This window comes from Sminthopsis crassicaudata, chromosome 3 (genome assembly GCF_048593235.1).
Source record: "Sminthopsis crassicaudata isolate SCR6 chromosome 3, ASM4859323v1, whole genome shotgun sequence".
Classification (NCBI taxonomy): Eukaryota; Metazoa; Chordata; class Mammalia; order Dasyuromorphia; family Dasyuridae; genus Sminthopsis; species Sminthopsis crassicaudata.
This window is the reverse complement of record NC_133619.1, coordinates 403390853-403406776: the sequence shown is the minus strand read 5'-3', so window position 1 is coordinate 403406776 and position 15924 is coordinate 403390853. Positions and strand designations below refer to the sequence as shown.

Here is a 15924-nt window from a genome sequence, read left to right as displayed (position 1 = left end):
AAGTTTCAGAAGCCAATTTTTACCTCAATATATAAGGAGAATTTTCTCAACTTCTAGAATTACCCAGAAATGAAATGGGCTTTCTCAAACAAGAGTTCCTCTCACCGAAGGTTTTTAATGGAGATGGTCATTGTTAAATACAATCAGGTATGTACTGAATGAAATGGCTTTAAAGGTTGGTTTCTATGACATTCAAAAAAAAAGCTGTCCTATTTCTATTTGCCTACATACTCTTTAGTATTGCTATACTGCCTAGACTAAATATCACTTATGCTTAGAACAACTCCTTCTTCCATTTAGCCTAATTGAAAATTTTGTATCAAAAGACAATTTATATAAACAAAATATTTTTCAAACTTTAAATCGCTAAGGAAAAAATGTGATTTATTATTAATAAGCATTGCTGTTAGCAATTGCCAACACTGGAAGTGGGGGGGGAGGTTGTCAGACCCACTATAGCTTTTAAGGAGAAGTTGGAAGGTATCAAAACAGTGTCATAAGGAATAGCTCTTAATTATCTTTGATATAGAAACCTCTCCAATTATTTAATATAGCTACACTTGATTTAATTTTAATTTTAAACCATTAGGGGAGGAAAAATTTACATCAACTAGTGACCCCCCCCCCCGATGTGATTTGTCCCCCAGTCAGCTTCTTTAGGGCTTCTTTGACACCCTTGTTCCTTAGGGTATAGATTGTGAGATTAAGCATGGGAGTGACAACATTGCCAAAAATCTGAACAGGAGTCACTAGAACTCCACTCAGTGATGGCTGGGTATAAATGAAAGCACAGGGCCCAAAAAACAGAGTGACAACAAAGAGATGAGACACACAGGTAGATGCTGTCTTGCTCCATCCCTCAGCCAAATTTATCTTAAGAATAGCAATGACAATGCGGATGTAAGAGGCCAAGATAAGGAGGAAGCAGGTCATGGACACAAGACCAATATTAGTAAAGCTCACTGTCTCAATGATGAGGATATTGCCACAAGCCAACTTGACCACAGGAAAGATGTCACAGAAGAAGTAGTCTACCACATTAGAACCACAGTAGGGCAGCTGGAAGGTTAATGTGGTAAGAATAGTGGCATGAAAGGAGCTGGTGAACCAGGTCCCAGCTGCCAGTACAGCGCAAATATAGGGGTTCATGATGATGGTGCAGGGCAATGGGTGGCACATGGCAGCAAATTGGTCATAGGCCATGACAGTATAGAGGAGACACTCAGTACTGCCCAGGAAGTGGTAGAAGAAAACCTGGGACATACAACCACCCAAGGAAATGACCTGATTCCTCACCAAAAGGATTGCCAGCATCTTGGGGGTACTGACTGAGGAGAAACCAATATCTAGCACAGATAAGTTGCACAAGAAGAAATACATAGGAGTGTGAAGGCGGGAATCGGACATCACAGCCACAAGGATAAGAAGGTTCCCCAGCAGAGTACAAAGGTAGAAGATCAAGAAGACACCAAAGAGCACTTGTTCCTGACCTTCTGTGTGTGGAATGCCAAGCAAGATGAGCTCAGTCACAACAGTGTGGTTCCTTATCTCCATAGACATCAGATTTGTTCCTTTAGAAGGGACATAAAAATACATATAAAATAAACAAATGAATCTAGAAACTTAATTTCCTCTATCGTCACCTCTTCCTGGATTCTTACTATTATTTGGGTTGGAAGAGTTTAGGAGATGTGTGGAGAAAATTTACAATAAAAGATATAGCCCACTGACCTTACACAGAGGTGAAGAAGCATTGAGCCTAATCTCAGGAAAAGAGATATAGGAGGAGCCTAGTGTCACTTTTAGTTTTGATACTTCTTCAAATAGTTATGTATAGGAATGAGGAAATAACAGTGTCCTGAGTACCCAGAAACTCACTATTGGCATGGCAGTATAGAATTTGTCCAATCTAATTTGCAAATAGAGCCATCTGATGGTAGATTCTGCTAGTTCAAAAGTCCCCAGATGATAAAATTCAAGTCCTTACCTGGTGGTTTGGAAAATCAGTTATCCCTGTCACAATCTGCTGCAACTCTCCTTTTTGATTTCTTTAATAGAAATGGGGCTACAAAAGCAGGATGATACCTTTCCACTTAGAAGTCTTGCTCTGCTCTCCCATAAAATGGAAGCAGATAGCAGATTGGATTAAAAACCAGAATACAACAATATGTTGTTTACAAGAAACATATTTGAAATAGAGATATATAAAGGGTAAAGGTAAAAAGCTGGAGCAGAATACATTACGCTTCCACTGAAGGGAAAAAAATTAGGATAGCAACTCAGATCTCAAAGAAAAAACAAGAAGAGATCTAAATAAAAGACATAAAGAAGGAAGCTACATTTTACTGAAAGGTTCCATAGGCAATGCCAATAAATTTTGGATGGAAAATGCCATCAGCATTGATTTTTCACCTTTTTTTCTTCTGTTTCGTTTTTCTTCCAATTTTCCCCTTTTATTCTTAGTTTTCTCTTCCAACATGATTCGTATGAAAATATGTAAAAAATGGATGGACATGTATAACCTAATTTTTTTAAATGGAGAAAAAAATCACCCAATAGCAAAAAAATAAGTCTTATTCTGCCTATATAGCACTCAATTGTGCTCAAGGACTGCATCAACAGTCACAGAAACTATCTTCCTTAACGAAAAGATGCAAATATAGAAGAGAAGTAAGGTTTTTTGTTTGGAAATGGTTAGGACTCTTGAATTTATTATTCAGGGTTTGTTATAGAAAACCCCTAATTTCCTATTGTTTTTCAAACAACTCTAGTTTTAGCCAACTGAAGAAAATTTAAAACTTTAGTACTTCTATATAATATATATTTATATGTAGTCCAATGGTTTCCAATGAAATCAAGGGATTCAGATTTGAATATTAGCTTTTCCATTTATTAGCTTTGCTCCTCACTTTCTTCACCTATAAAATAATGGGTTTGGGAGATATGATTTCTTTTAGTTCTAACAGTCATGAAAATATTTGTAATACCTGGAGATCTCAAGCATTCCTTTAAAAAAAAAATAGTCTTACAACAGTCTTCATATCAGAAGTACAAATGTGATAATATCTGAACAATTATCTTCTAATTACAGACCCAATCCTAAAGAAAGTTTAACCCTGCCCCTCCTATCCTTTCACACCATATATGGTAACAAGTATGCCATTGCAATACAGAAAGCAATCAGAAGAGAAAAACATAAAACCTAGCTTCTCTTTACATAATAAAAGCAGAAAATTTCCTAGAGAAAAAAGCCATGTAGTCTTGCCCTTCATGAACTCTAGCATTTTGTCTGGATCTGACTCTCTACCAGCCACAAAATCTACCTACAGGTATTAAGTTTGTAGCCAACTTCCTTAGTTTTTGTGAATATTTAGCCACTTATTAGAATATAGTTCACTCCCTACCTTCTAGTAGAAGCTTATAGAAACCCTCATTGACTTTGTTCTAGTGCTGTAAATGTTTACATACATTTTTAACTCATAAGTTGAACTTAATAAGTCACACATAATTCTGTGGATAAGACTTCCCAAAGATATTATCATTGAGTTATAAGTTTAAGGGAACAGGCCATTAAGGAATATTTCCTTTAAACATGATTATATAGTCATACTTTTTTCAGCAGTGAGGAAGAAGTAAAGCATTATTTAATTATAAAATATTTATACCTCCAAAAATTAGAAAAATCTACATAAAAATATAATTTAGTTTTCATGACTCCATGACAATGTTTATTGATCACTTATTACACAGCAAGGCTGTATAAATTATATATAAATTATACATTCTTCTATTACTATTCTCTGGGTCCCTGCAAGTCCTGTCCCTGCTCCAGTCCCTGCAAAGTGGCAAAAGTAAACAGCCTCCTGCCTAGAGCAGAGCATTAAAATTGATCTTAAATAGGACAATGAAAATCTGAATGAAGAAACAAGTGGAAAAAGCATTATATGCTTTTCATGCCTTGAGAAACAGTATTAAATTATCACATAATTTTGATTTTCAGTAAGTTTCAAGATGCTGGCATGCTAGAGACAGTTAGATACTTCAGTAAATAGAATACTAGGCCTGGTGGAGTCAGAAAGGTCTGAGTTCAAATCTTTTCCTCAGACACTTAACAGGTGTGCGATCTTGGCACGTCACTTAGCACCTATTTCTCTAGGAGGCTGCTAAGTCGCTCAGGGGATAAAGTGGAGTCTGGAAGATCTGAATTGAAATTAAGTCTCAAAAATTCATCTAGGATCTATTTATTATCTAGGATTCGTCACTTAACTTCAGTTTGTCTTAATCCCTTGGAGAGGGAAATGGCAAGAGACTCCAATATTTTTGCCAAGAAAATCCTATAGACAATATGGTCCATGAAGTCAAGTTTTAGAAATGACTGAGTAATTGAACAACAATATGGTGGGACAAGGAAAGATTGACTCACAATGAAAACAATACTAGATTAGAGTCAGAAGACCTAAATCTGAGATCAAATTTAAATTCAAGTTTAAGTTCTTCCATTAATTTTCCATTTAAAATTAGATAATTTATTTCACATTCCTGATTCCAGTAAAATACTAAACATTATATGATCTCTAAGGTCCCTTCTAGATGTTAAAACTTACATGTCTAGACCCAGGACTCACTACTTTCCTGTTATCTCACCAATTTGTTGCTCCTTCTGAGGAACTCCCAGGTCCCCACTCTGTTCCTAACCATGGTAAAATGTCATTGCAGAATCAGAAATTATGTTAGGTGGCCCTAGGTACAAAGTTTATGATATTTTTATCTGAAATTCTTTGTATTTTTAATTCATTAATTATCTAATTTTTCTATTCCTCAATGGATTGGATTATTAATCACAAAAAAAGTGATTTGTCTTGGGTAATTTTGAAAAGATAGCCTTACCCAAATAAATTCAACATTTATTAAACACCTACCATGTAGAAGACATTTTGCTAAGTGTGAGATAGGACAGAGTTGTAAGAAATAAAAAAAATTGTTGATGGGCTCAAGGAACTTATATTGTACTGGGATGGGAGATTAAATGTAAACAAAAAGTCTTATTACTCTTGTTAATATAAGAAATTATTCTATTAATTATTATAAGAAATCATTTCCAAAAGGAGAAAATGCTCATGACTAAAGAGATAGAAGAGGTCTCATGTAAAAGTTGTTCCCTGAGATATGATTGGAAGAAAGCTCAGAACGCTGGGTAGCAGAGCAAAGAAAGAATTATATTCCCAACATGAGGGATCACATTTCAAAGGCACAGAGGCAGAGCTTGGAATATTAGATAGAAGGAACAGTTACAATGCCACTTGGATTGGATGTGAGGAGAAAATATAAGAAAGGAAAAGTTGGAGCCAGACAGATAATTTGTTGACATGTGAATTTCTTCTTTTTAGGGACTAAAAATCATTATTTGGTTAAGGAGCCAAGAAAGAAACCTGACAAAGAAAGAAGAAGAGGAAAAGAGGGACAGATTAAAACAAGGAAAAACTGAAATAAATATTAAAAAATCTAGATACTTATGCACTTCATTTGTATAAGTCCAATAAATCCCAATCAAGTAAAAAATTTCTGTTTCTTAGATGTAGCTCAAGGAGATGATCTTCTGAGTCACTTCTTTGAAAGAGATCCTGAGTGATTAACTCTTGGAACTCTTCAAACTGGAAAAATTTCTTTTCTATAATCACAAGACAATCAGGAAGCTAACAACTAATATTCACACTTTTACTGTGCCCCATGGAACCTCAGATCCTTCTAGAGGCTCTAAAGCCTTCAGAGAGTTTGCATCAGATGTCTAAATAGTATCATTGTTATTGAGAAACTAGGTCCCTTGAAACTTTCCCAGGATCCCAATGCTTGCATCAGGCTTTGTCTAATCAGGTAGGTGATACTAATCATAAAAAGTGAATCAGGTGTCTGCTGTGGTAGAGTTTATAAATCACACTCCACCAGAAGTTAACAAGTTGAATATGATGAAACTCTTTCTCAGTACCATTTTGCAGAATACCTGTATAGGTATACAGACAAATGAAAGGGAAGTAAACTCTTACAATTGCAGCAGGAAAGGCCCTCTCATAGAACTCTTTTGTTTTTTAGATGAAGAAATTAAGGCCTAATGAAACTAATTTTTTTTTTACCCAAGTTACAGAAATAATAAGGTTGAAATTATTCTGAAGTCTTCTGAATCTAGGGTCAGTTATCTTTCCACTGAACCACACTGCCTCCATTTGTAATTTTATGTATCACTTAGGCTATCTTCACTTGAAAATCAAAGAAATGACAGGTGATATTTTCACTCTTGGTTGATGTCTTTTCCCCCAATAGTTGAATCTAGTCATTTCATTCAAGACATATGAAATTCTTATCCTGTACAAAAAGCTATTCAAGCCAAGAAGCAACATACACACACACACACACACACACACACACACACACACACACACACACACACGCAAAACAACAACAACAACAAAAAAAAACAGAAAAGAAACTGGTCTTTCTTATTAAAAATTTATAATCTACATGGAAGAAACTATACCAATACTGGCTTCCCAAAGTCATGAAAATATCTACTTCTTGTCCTCTAGAAGAAGAAAAATACTTTCTAGAAGAGAAATGAATTGGCATTTGAGGAACGTTTGCTCTTTAATTAATGGATCCTACCCCATCTAATATTCACTTATTAAAGGTCTATGGACTATATTTATTAAAACAAAACAAAATAAAAAGCTATATGCAAAGTCCTGTACTGGTCACTAGAAATACAAATACAACATGAAAAATATCCTTGACCCTGATAAAAATCTATTCCCTTTTCTAACTCATAATTTCCCCCAAAGTGAAATACTGCTTTCTGAACTACCAATTGAAGAAATTTGGAAAATTTGTTACAATGGACTTTGATGAAAGACAGAAAGAAAGAAAAATATTTGTAATTGTTTAAAAGAAAATTCTTTTGATGTGACTGCCACATATAATTTTATTCTTAATTCCTTGTGCCTAAAACAATATGTCCCTATAACTTCATACAGATATACTTAATATATGAATATATATTGCTGGACAAGTCTCATGATATTCGACATGTATAGATTGTCCAAATTTCCATAATTTCCTGTTGTTGTTTGAGGAACTCAACCATAAAAAAGAAGTAGATAGGAAAATGTATTGTAATTGGGGAACATTAGTTGGAAAACAAATAATAAAAGTAATCAATCATTTCGTTAAAGAAAATTATAACAATGAGACAACATATCTAAATTTATTGGATCCAAAGCAGTACTTAGCCAGAAATTTTATAACTCTAATAGATTATATCAATAAAACATAAAAAGAGTAAATCAATACATTGGGCGTAGAGATAAAAAAAAGAAACTGGGAAAAGAACATATAAAATATCCTCAATTAAGCACTAAACTAGAAATTCTACAAGTAAAATGAGAAATTAATAAAAGCAAAAGTTTAAAAAATTGAACTAATAAATAAAACTAGAAACTGTATACAAAAACTAATAAAATAAACGCTTGGTTAATTTGATTTAAGAAAAGAAAGTAGAAAGCCAAATTACTAGTATCAAAAATGAAAGAGGGGATTCACTCAAATTAAGAGAAAAATTAAGAGAATTATTAGAAGCTATTTTGCCCAATTATATGCTAAGGAATGTATTGATCTAAATGAAATAAATGAACATTTGCAAAAGTATACAAAGAAAAATAGTACCTAAATATCCCCTGTCTTAGAAAAAGAAACTGAATAAGTCATCAATAAAATTCCAAAGGAAAAAAAGAATCTCCAGGAACAGATAAATTTACAAGTGAATTCTACCAAATATTTAAAGAACAATTCATGTCAATACTATATAAATTATTTGGAAAAATAGTTGAAGAAAGAATTCATCCAAATTCCTTTTATGACACAAATATTGTGTTGAAACTTAAATCAGGAAGAGCCAAAACAGGGAAAGAAAATTATGGACCAATCTCCCCAATGTATATTGGTGCAAAATTTTTAAATAAAATAATTTTTAAAATTAAAAAAATTTTAAATAAAAGAGAGCACAGTCATATATCATTAGGATCATACACTTTGCCCAGATGAAAGTTATATAAAAAATTCAGGGTTGGTTCAATATTAGGAAAAATAGAAATTGATAGTAGTCAGGTAATTGACCATATCAAGAACAAAACCAACAGAAATCATGTGATTATCTCAAGAGGTGCAGAAAAAAAAGTCTTTGACCATTTCTATTAAAACCACAAGAAAATGTAAGAATAAATGAAACTTACCTTAGAATTATAAATAATATTTGTCCAGAACCATGAGCAAGTATTATCTGTAAGATGGATAAGTAAGAATATAATCAGGGGTGAATCAATGATGCCCATTTTTATCTCTATTATTTAATATTGTACTAGTAATGTTATCTATAACAATAAAGGAAGAAAAATAAATTAAATGAATTAAAATAGATAATTAAAAAACTATCACTCTTTTTTAATTATAGCTTTTTATTTACAAAACATATGCATGGGTAATTTTTCAACACTGACCCTTGCAAAACGATCTGTTCCAACTTTTCCCCTCTTTCCCCCCACACCCTGCCCTAAATACCAGATAGCCCAATACATGTTAAATATATTAAAGTATATATTAAATATGATATATGTATACATATTTATACAGTTATCTTGCTTCACAAGAAAGATAGGATCTAGAAAGAGATAAAAAAAACCTGAGAAGGAAAACAAAAATGCAAGCAAACAGAAAGAGTAGAAATGCTATGATGTGGTCCACACTTATTTCCCATAGTTCTCGCTCTGTGTGTAGCTCATCCTCCTCATTACTGAACAGCTGGAACTGGTGGTTTGGATCATCTCATTGTTGAAGAAAGCCATGTCCATTAGAACTGATCATCATATAGTATTGTTGTTGAAGTGTATAATGATCTTCTGGTTCTGCTCAATTATTTCTTCATTCATTCGTCCATCTATTTATTTATTTGCTTGTCTATTTATTTCATTATTTAAAATTATAATTTATTCAGCTATTCTCCAATTGATGGGCATCCATTTAATTTCCAGTTTCTAGCCACTACAAAAAGGGCTGCCACAAATATTTTTTTTCATTTTCTGGGTCCCTTTCTCTTCCTTAAGATCTCTTTGAGATGTAAGCCCAGTAGTAACACTGCTGGATCAAAAGGAATGCACAGTTTGATAACTTTTTGAGCATAGTTCCAAATTGCTCTCCAGAATGGTTGGATCCATTCACAATTCTGTAACAATGTATTAGTTTCCCAGTTTTACCACATCCCTTTCAACATTCAGCATTATCTTTTCCTGTCATCTTAGCCAATCTGAGAGGTGTGTAATGGTTATCTCAAAATTATCTTAAATTTGCATTTCTCTGATCAATAATGATTTGGAGCACCTTTTCATATGACTAGAAATAGTTTCAATTTCTTCATCTGAAAATTGTCTTTTCATATCCTTTGACCACTTATCAATTGGAGAATGGATTGATTTCTTATAAATTTGAGTCAATTCTCTATGTATTTTGGAAATGAGACCTTAATCAAAACCTTTGATGATAAAAATGTTTTCCCAGTCTATTGCTTCCCTTTTATCTTGTCCGCATTAGTTTTGTTTGTACAAAAACTTTTAAACTTAATATAATCAAAATTTTTCTATTTTGTGATCAATAATTATCTCGAGTTCTTCTTTTGTCACAAATTCCTTCCTCCTCCCCAGGTCTGAGATATATAAACTATCCTATGTTCTTCTAATTTATTTATAATCTCATTCTTTATGCCTAAACCATGGACCCATTTTGACCTTATCTTAGTGTATGAGGTTAAGTGTGGGTCAATGCCTAGTTTCTGCTTAGTTTCCATTTTTTCCAATAATTTTCGTCAAATAGTGAATTCTTATCCCAAAAGCTGGGGTCTTTGGGTTTGTCAACCCAGATGGCTGTAATTATTGATTATTTTGTCCTCTGAACCTATCCTATTCCACTGATAAACTAGTCTACTAGTCTACTTCTTAGCCAATACCAAATGGTTTTGGTGACCCCTGCTTTATAATATAGTTTTCGATCAAGTACAGCTAGGGCATCTTCATTTGATTTTTTTTCATTAGTTCCCTTGAAATTCTTGACCTTTTGTTCCTCCAGATGAACTTTTTTTGGGTCAGAAAGATAGTTTCTTGTGAGTTTGATTGGTAAAGCACTAAATAAATAGATTAGTTTAGGTAATATTGTAATCTTTATTATATTTGCACTTAATAAGTGCAATTAATTAAGAGCACTTAATATTTTTCCAATTATTTAAATCTGACTTTATTTGTGTGGAAAGTATTTTGTAGTTTTGCTCATATAGTTCCTGACTTACCCTTGGCAGACAGATTCCCAAATATTTTATACTATCAATTATTATTTTAAATGGAATTTTTCTTTGTATCACTTGCTGTTGAATTTTGTTATTCATGTATAAAAATGCTGATGACTTATGTGGATTTAGTTTGTATCCTGTAACTTTGCTAAAGTTGTGGATTATTTCTAATAGCTTTTTAGTAGAATCTCTGGGGTTCTCTAAGTATACCATAATATCATCTGCAAAGAGTGATAATTTGGTTTCCTCATTACCTACACTAATTCCTTTAATCTCTTTTTCATCTCTTATTGTCAAAGCTAGAATATCTAATATAATATTGAATAGTAATGGTGATAGTGGGTATTCTTGTTTCACTCCTAATCTTATTGGGAATAGTTCCAGTTTATCCTCATTACATATGATGCTTACTGATGGTCTTAAATAGATGTTACTGACTAATTTAGGAAAAGTCCATTTATTCCTATACTCTCTAGTGTTTTTAATAGGAATAGATGTTGGATTTCATCAAATGCTTTTTCTGCATCTTTTGAGAGGATCATGTGTTTTTTGTTAATTTGGTTATTAATATAGTCAATTATGCTAATAGTATTCCTAATATTCAACCAGCCCTGCCTTCCTGGTATAAATCTTACTTCATCATGGTATATTATCCTGGGGATGATTTTTCTGTAATCTTTTTGCTAATATTTTAATTAAGATTTTTGCATCAATATTCATTAGGGAGTTTCGTCTATAATTTTCTTTCTCTGTTTCTAACCTACCTGGTTTATATATCAGTACCATGTCAGTGTCATGAAAGGAATTTCGTAGGCCTCCTTTATTCCCTATTTTTTCAAATAGTTTATATAGTATTGGAGTTAATTGTTCCTTAAGTGTTTGGTAGAATTCACATATAAATCCATCTGGTCCTGGGGATTTTTTCTTAGGGTGTTGATTAATAGCTTGTTCTATTTCTTTTTCTAAAATGGGACTGTTTAAACAATTTACCCATATTTTTGAAGGTATTCATCCATTTCACTTAGGTTATCAAATTTGTTGGCATAAAGTTGGGCTAAGTAAATACTAATTATTGCTCTAATTTCCTCTTCATTAGTGGAAAGTTCTCCCTTTTCATTTTTAAAATTAACAATTTGATTTTTCTATTTCTTTTTTATAATCAAATTTACCAAAAGTTTATCTATTTTGTGGGTTTTTTTCATAAAACCAACTCTTAATTTTATTTATTAATTCAATAGTTTTTTTTTAACTTTCAATTTTATTAATCTCTCTTTTTATTTTTAGAATTTCAAGGTTAGTGTTTGATTGGAGGTTTTTAATTTGCTCTTTTTCTAGCTTTTTTAGATGCAAGTGTAATTTATTGCTCTTCTCTTTCTCTATTTTATGCAAATAAGCCTCTAGAGATATAACATTTCCCCTTATTACCACTTTGGCTGCATCCCACAAATTTTGTTATGTCATCTCATTATTGGCATTCTCTTGGGTGAAATTATTAATTGTGGCTTTGGTTTGCTGTTTCACCCATTCATTCTTTAGGATTCTTTAGTTTCCAATTACTTTTGTGTCTATTTCCTCCTGGCTTTTTATTGAATGTAGTTTTATTGCACTATGATCTGAAAAGGATGCATTTACTATTTCTGCCTTTCTGCAATTGAATTTGAGGACTTTATTCCCAATATATGGTCAATTTTTGAATAGGTTCCATGAATTGCTGAGATGAACATGTACTCCTTTCTGACTCCATTCAGTTTTCTCCAAAAATCTATCATATCTAACTTTTCTAGTGTTCTATTTACCTCTTTAACTTCTTTCTTGTTTATTTTGTGGTTTGATTTATCTGGTTCTGAGAATGCAAGCCTGCAATCTCCCAGTATTATAGTTTTGTTGTCTATTTCCTGTTGTAGCTTGCTTAACTTCTCTTTTAGGAATTTAGATGCTATACCACTTGGTGCATATATGTTTAGTATAGATATTGCTTCATTATCTAGCAAAATAGAGTTTCCTTCCTTATCTCTTCTAATTAGATTAATTTTTGCTTTTGCTTTATGTGAGATCAGGATGGCTACACCTGTTTTTTTTTTTTTTTATAACTTCAACTGATGTATAGTAGATTCTGCTCCAGCCTTTTACCTTTACTCTGTATGTATCACCCAGAGAAAGAATAGATATTGTTTGAATACTAACTAAAGTATGTTATTTTTTCATTTTTTCTTAGTTTTTTTCTTTTGAATCTCCTTGTACAAAATGATGAATATGAAAATGTTTTTGCATAATTTCTGCACATGTATAACCTATCTGTTTGCTTATTGTCTCAGGGAAGGGCTTTGCTAGGGAGGGACAAACTTAAACTTGTATATAATTTTTTTTTTTAATTTAACTGCTATTGGGTAAAAAAGTTATCAGTTGATTAGCTAGACATACCAGACATCACATCAAAATTACATAAAAGATTAATGTTTAATAAATAAATGCAAATATAAAAATAAGAAAATTAAATTCATCTTTTATTTAAATACATAATATATGACATGTATATATACACATAGTTATACAAGTATACATGTATATATGTATGTATATGTAAATATATACATGCATATCTATCTATACATATTTTCTGTTCACTGCATTTATTATTATACCCCACTTTGTTTTTGTTTATGTTATAGGCATATGATTGGTATTTATTTTCTAGATTTGGACCAAACCTCATTATGTCATAAAAACCAGAGTGGAGCAAAAATGTTTGTAGCACCTCTTTTTATGGTAGCAAAAAATTGGAAAATTAATAGATGCCCATCAAGTAGAAATGGCTGAATAAGGTGTGGTATATGAAGGTAATCGAATATTATTGTTCTATAAAAATAAATAACAAGTTGATTTTAGAAAGGCCTGGAAAAGTTTACATGAACTGATGCTAAGTAAAACAAGCAGAACCAGTAATACATTGTACATGATAACAGCCAGAATGTGTGATGATCATCTATGAAAGACTTGGTTCTTCTCAGTGATTCAGTAATCCAAGGCAATCCCAATGGAAAATGTGATATGCATTCAGAATGAGAACTGAGACTGAATGTAAATCAACACATGCTATGTTCTCTTCTTTTTCTGTTTTTTTTTCCTTTTGCTCTGATTTTAGTCTCCCAATCTGATTTCATAAATAAACTGAAAATAAAATAAAAATTTAAAAAACACAGTGGAAGTCATAATAGTATACATTTACATAGTGCTTTATGTTTATATCATTTTATTTTATTTTGACAACTATACTAAAAGATAAGTACCACATTTATCATAACCCCTGTAATTTGAGACTTAGAAAATGAAAGAAATTGTCCAAAATAGCATAGCTTAAATAAATAAACAAAAAAATAAAAAGTCATAATTCAAAGCAATTTTTTAAATGTTTATTCTAAGATCAGGGTTCTTTCCAACAGTCTATTTAAAACTCATGCATTCTATGTTATTGAATTTCAAAAATACAAAAGTGAAAAAAAGAGAAAAGTTATACTGTCATATAATGGATTACTCTGCATCTCCTTGATATCTAATGCAGTTGTGACAGCCCATTATTAAGTGTTGTGACATTCTAGAGGAATCACCCAATAATGTAATGGCTAATATTTCCAGAACTCCAGATGCCAGAATATCTTCTGATTTTTCTATATCAGTCATGCAGTTATTTATGAAACACTTACAATATACCAGGCCCAGTGTTAAGTCCATAGGATACAAAGAAAGGCAAAAGACAGTCTGTTCTCAAGAAACTCACAGTCCAATAAGGGAGATGCACATTTATATGCGTACATGCAAAGTACTATGTATTAAATATATATATATATATATATTATAAAACAGAAGGAAAACTATAATAAGGGGATGACAAAAAGCTTTCTGAAGGTGAGACTTTAACTGAGACTTGAAGAAAGTCAGGAAATATAGAAGAAAAGAATGGGGAGACAGAGCATTTCAGATTGGTGGCATAACCAACAAAAATCTCCAGAACTGAATTATGGAATTTGTAGAAAAACAAGGACAGCTAGTGTCACTAGATTGCAAAATATGTTGTGGAAGGGGCAGGGTGAAGTAGGAAGTAGGGTGAGGTAAGTTTCTAATAAGACTATAAAGCAATGAGAGCAATTTATGAAGGGCTTTGAACATTAAACAGGAATTTTACATAATAATAATTAAATTTTAATTAAATTAAACTTTAGTCTTGAATCATCATCATTTCCATTCTGGAGGACTTTATTTTTTAACTAGAAAGAAAATTTAAATTGATATAATTTTGAGAGAGAGGGATGGGAATAAGCAGATTTTTTTAAGCACACTACAGATAAAGAACCAATCAGGAGACACAGTGTAAACAACAATATAAAAGAAATCTCTAGTCCAAAATTAAGCAGGTACATTAGATGGATCATTGGGCCTAGAGGAAAATAGTTATGAGTTGAAATTCATCACAGATACTTATTAGTTATATGATCTTGGGTAAGTCACTTGTACTTTGCTATCTTAATTTTCTCAAATGCAAAATGGTAATAATGATAATGATAATTAACACCTACTTCAGAGGGTTGTTGTTTTTAGAAACAAATGAAATAACAGTTATAAAGTATTTAGCAAAGTGCCTTCCATATGGTAGGTGCTTAATAAATGCTTATTTTCTTCCTTACAGAAAGAAGATTTTTTTTATAAAAAGAGATCTAGGAGTAATCAATGAAACCCTCTTCGTTCCTCTGGAATCTTTTGAATTGTTCAGAGAAAATAAAGAAAGACTCCAAAACAGTTAATGCATCCTTTATGCTAATTCTCTAGGAGAAATAAATATCATACACATAGAATGAGCAAACATGACTAAGTTTTTTATATTTATCTAAATATTGGGAAACTTGAGGAAGAACTATATCAATGAGAGCACAGATATGGGTATTACAGTGTTTTCTTAAGAATTTGAGAATGATTTTTTCATATCTTTGGAATTATGCTAGTATATCCTCTAGAGTGTTGTGAATCCTTGATTAAGCCAATTGCTAATCAGGTACAATAGGAGATTAGATGCTTGGAAAGACATAATGATACTCTCTAGATACTAGGGAGACCTTGAAATATCTTCATATACCAACCATCCCTGGGGCTGAAAAGAATGGTCATAAAGTGTGGTTCACAAATATAGCTCAGGTTATTCCTGGAATAATCTCTACCAGTATTCAGATTTATGCTATAGAATAACTGCATTTTGTCAATATATAAATTCATTAATGACTTTTGGGGTGTCAAAACATTCTCACCCTCCAGTATCCATTAGCACTCTCTATCTGGAATCCCTGATTTGTATTTTTTGTTTGTTTGTTTGTTTTTTGCCTACTTCATTGTAAATTATTCAAACCCAAATTATTCAAGAAGTGAGTAAAATGCATTTTTGCTATTAACTCTCAATGCTAACAACAAAAATGGGCAATTCCCAGACCCTACATGTGAGTTTGCCTTTAATGAATAGGGCCTAATAAATGTTTCCTTTTTGGAAATAGCATTACATTATATTA

At 32.1% G+C, this 15924-nt stretch overlaps 1 protein-coding gene across 1 annotated transcript; it reads right to left on the bottom strand.

The window, feature by feature from the left end:
* Positions 1-606: 606 nt before the first annotated feature.
* LOC141562190 (olfactory receptor 10D3-like) lies at positions 607-1554 on the bottom strand. The gene has a single exon (XM_074302195.1). The coding sequence runs from the start codon at positions 1552-1554 to the stop codon at positions 607-609; it is 948 nt and encodes a 315-aa protein (XP_074158296.1).
* Between the last annotated feature and the right edge of the window lie 14370 nt (positions 1555-15924).

Excerpts from the sequence above, each read along its gene's own strand:
- LOC141562190 (XM_074302195.1), bottom strand. The coding sequence starts at position 1,554 with ATGGAGATAAGGAACCACACTGTTGTGACTGAGCTCATCTTGCTTGGC.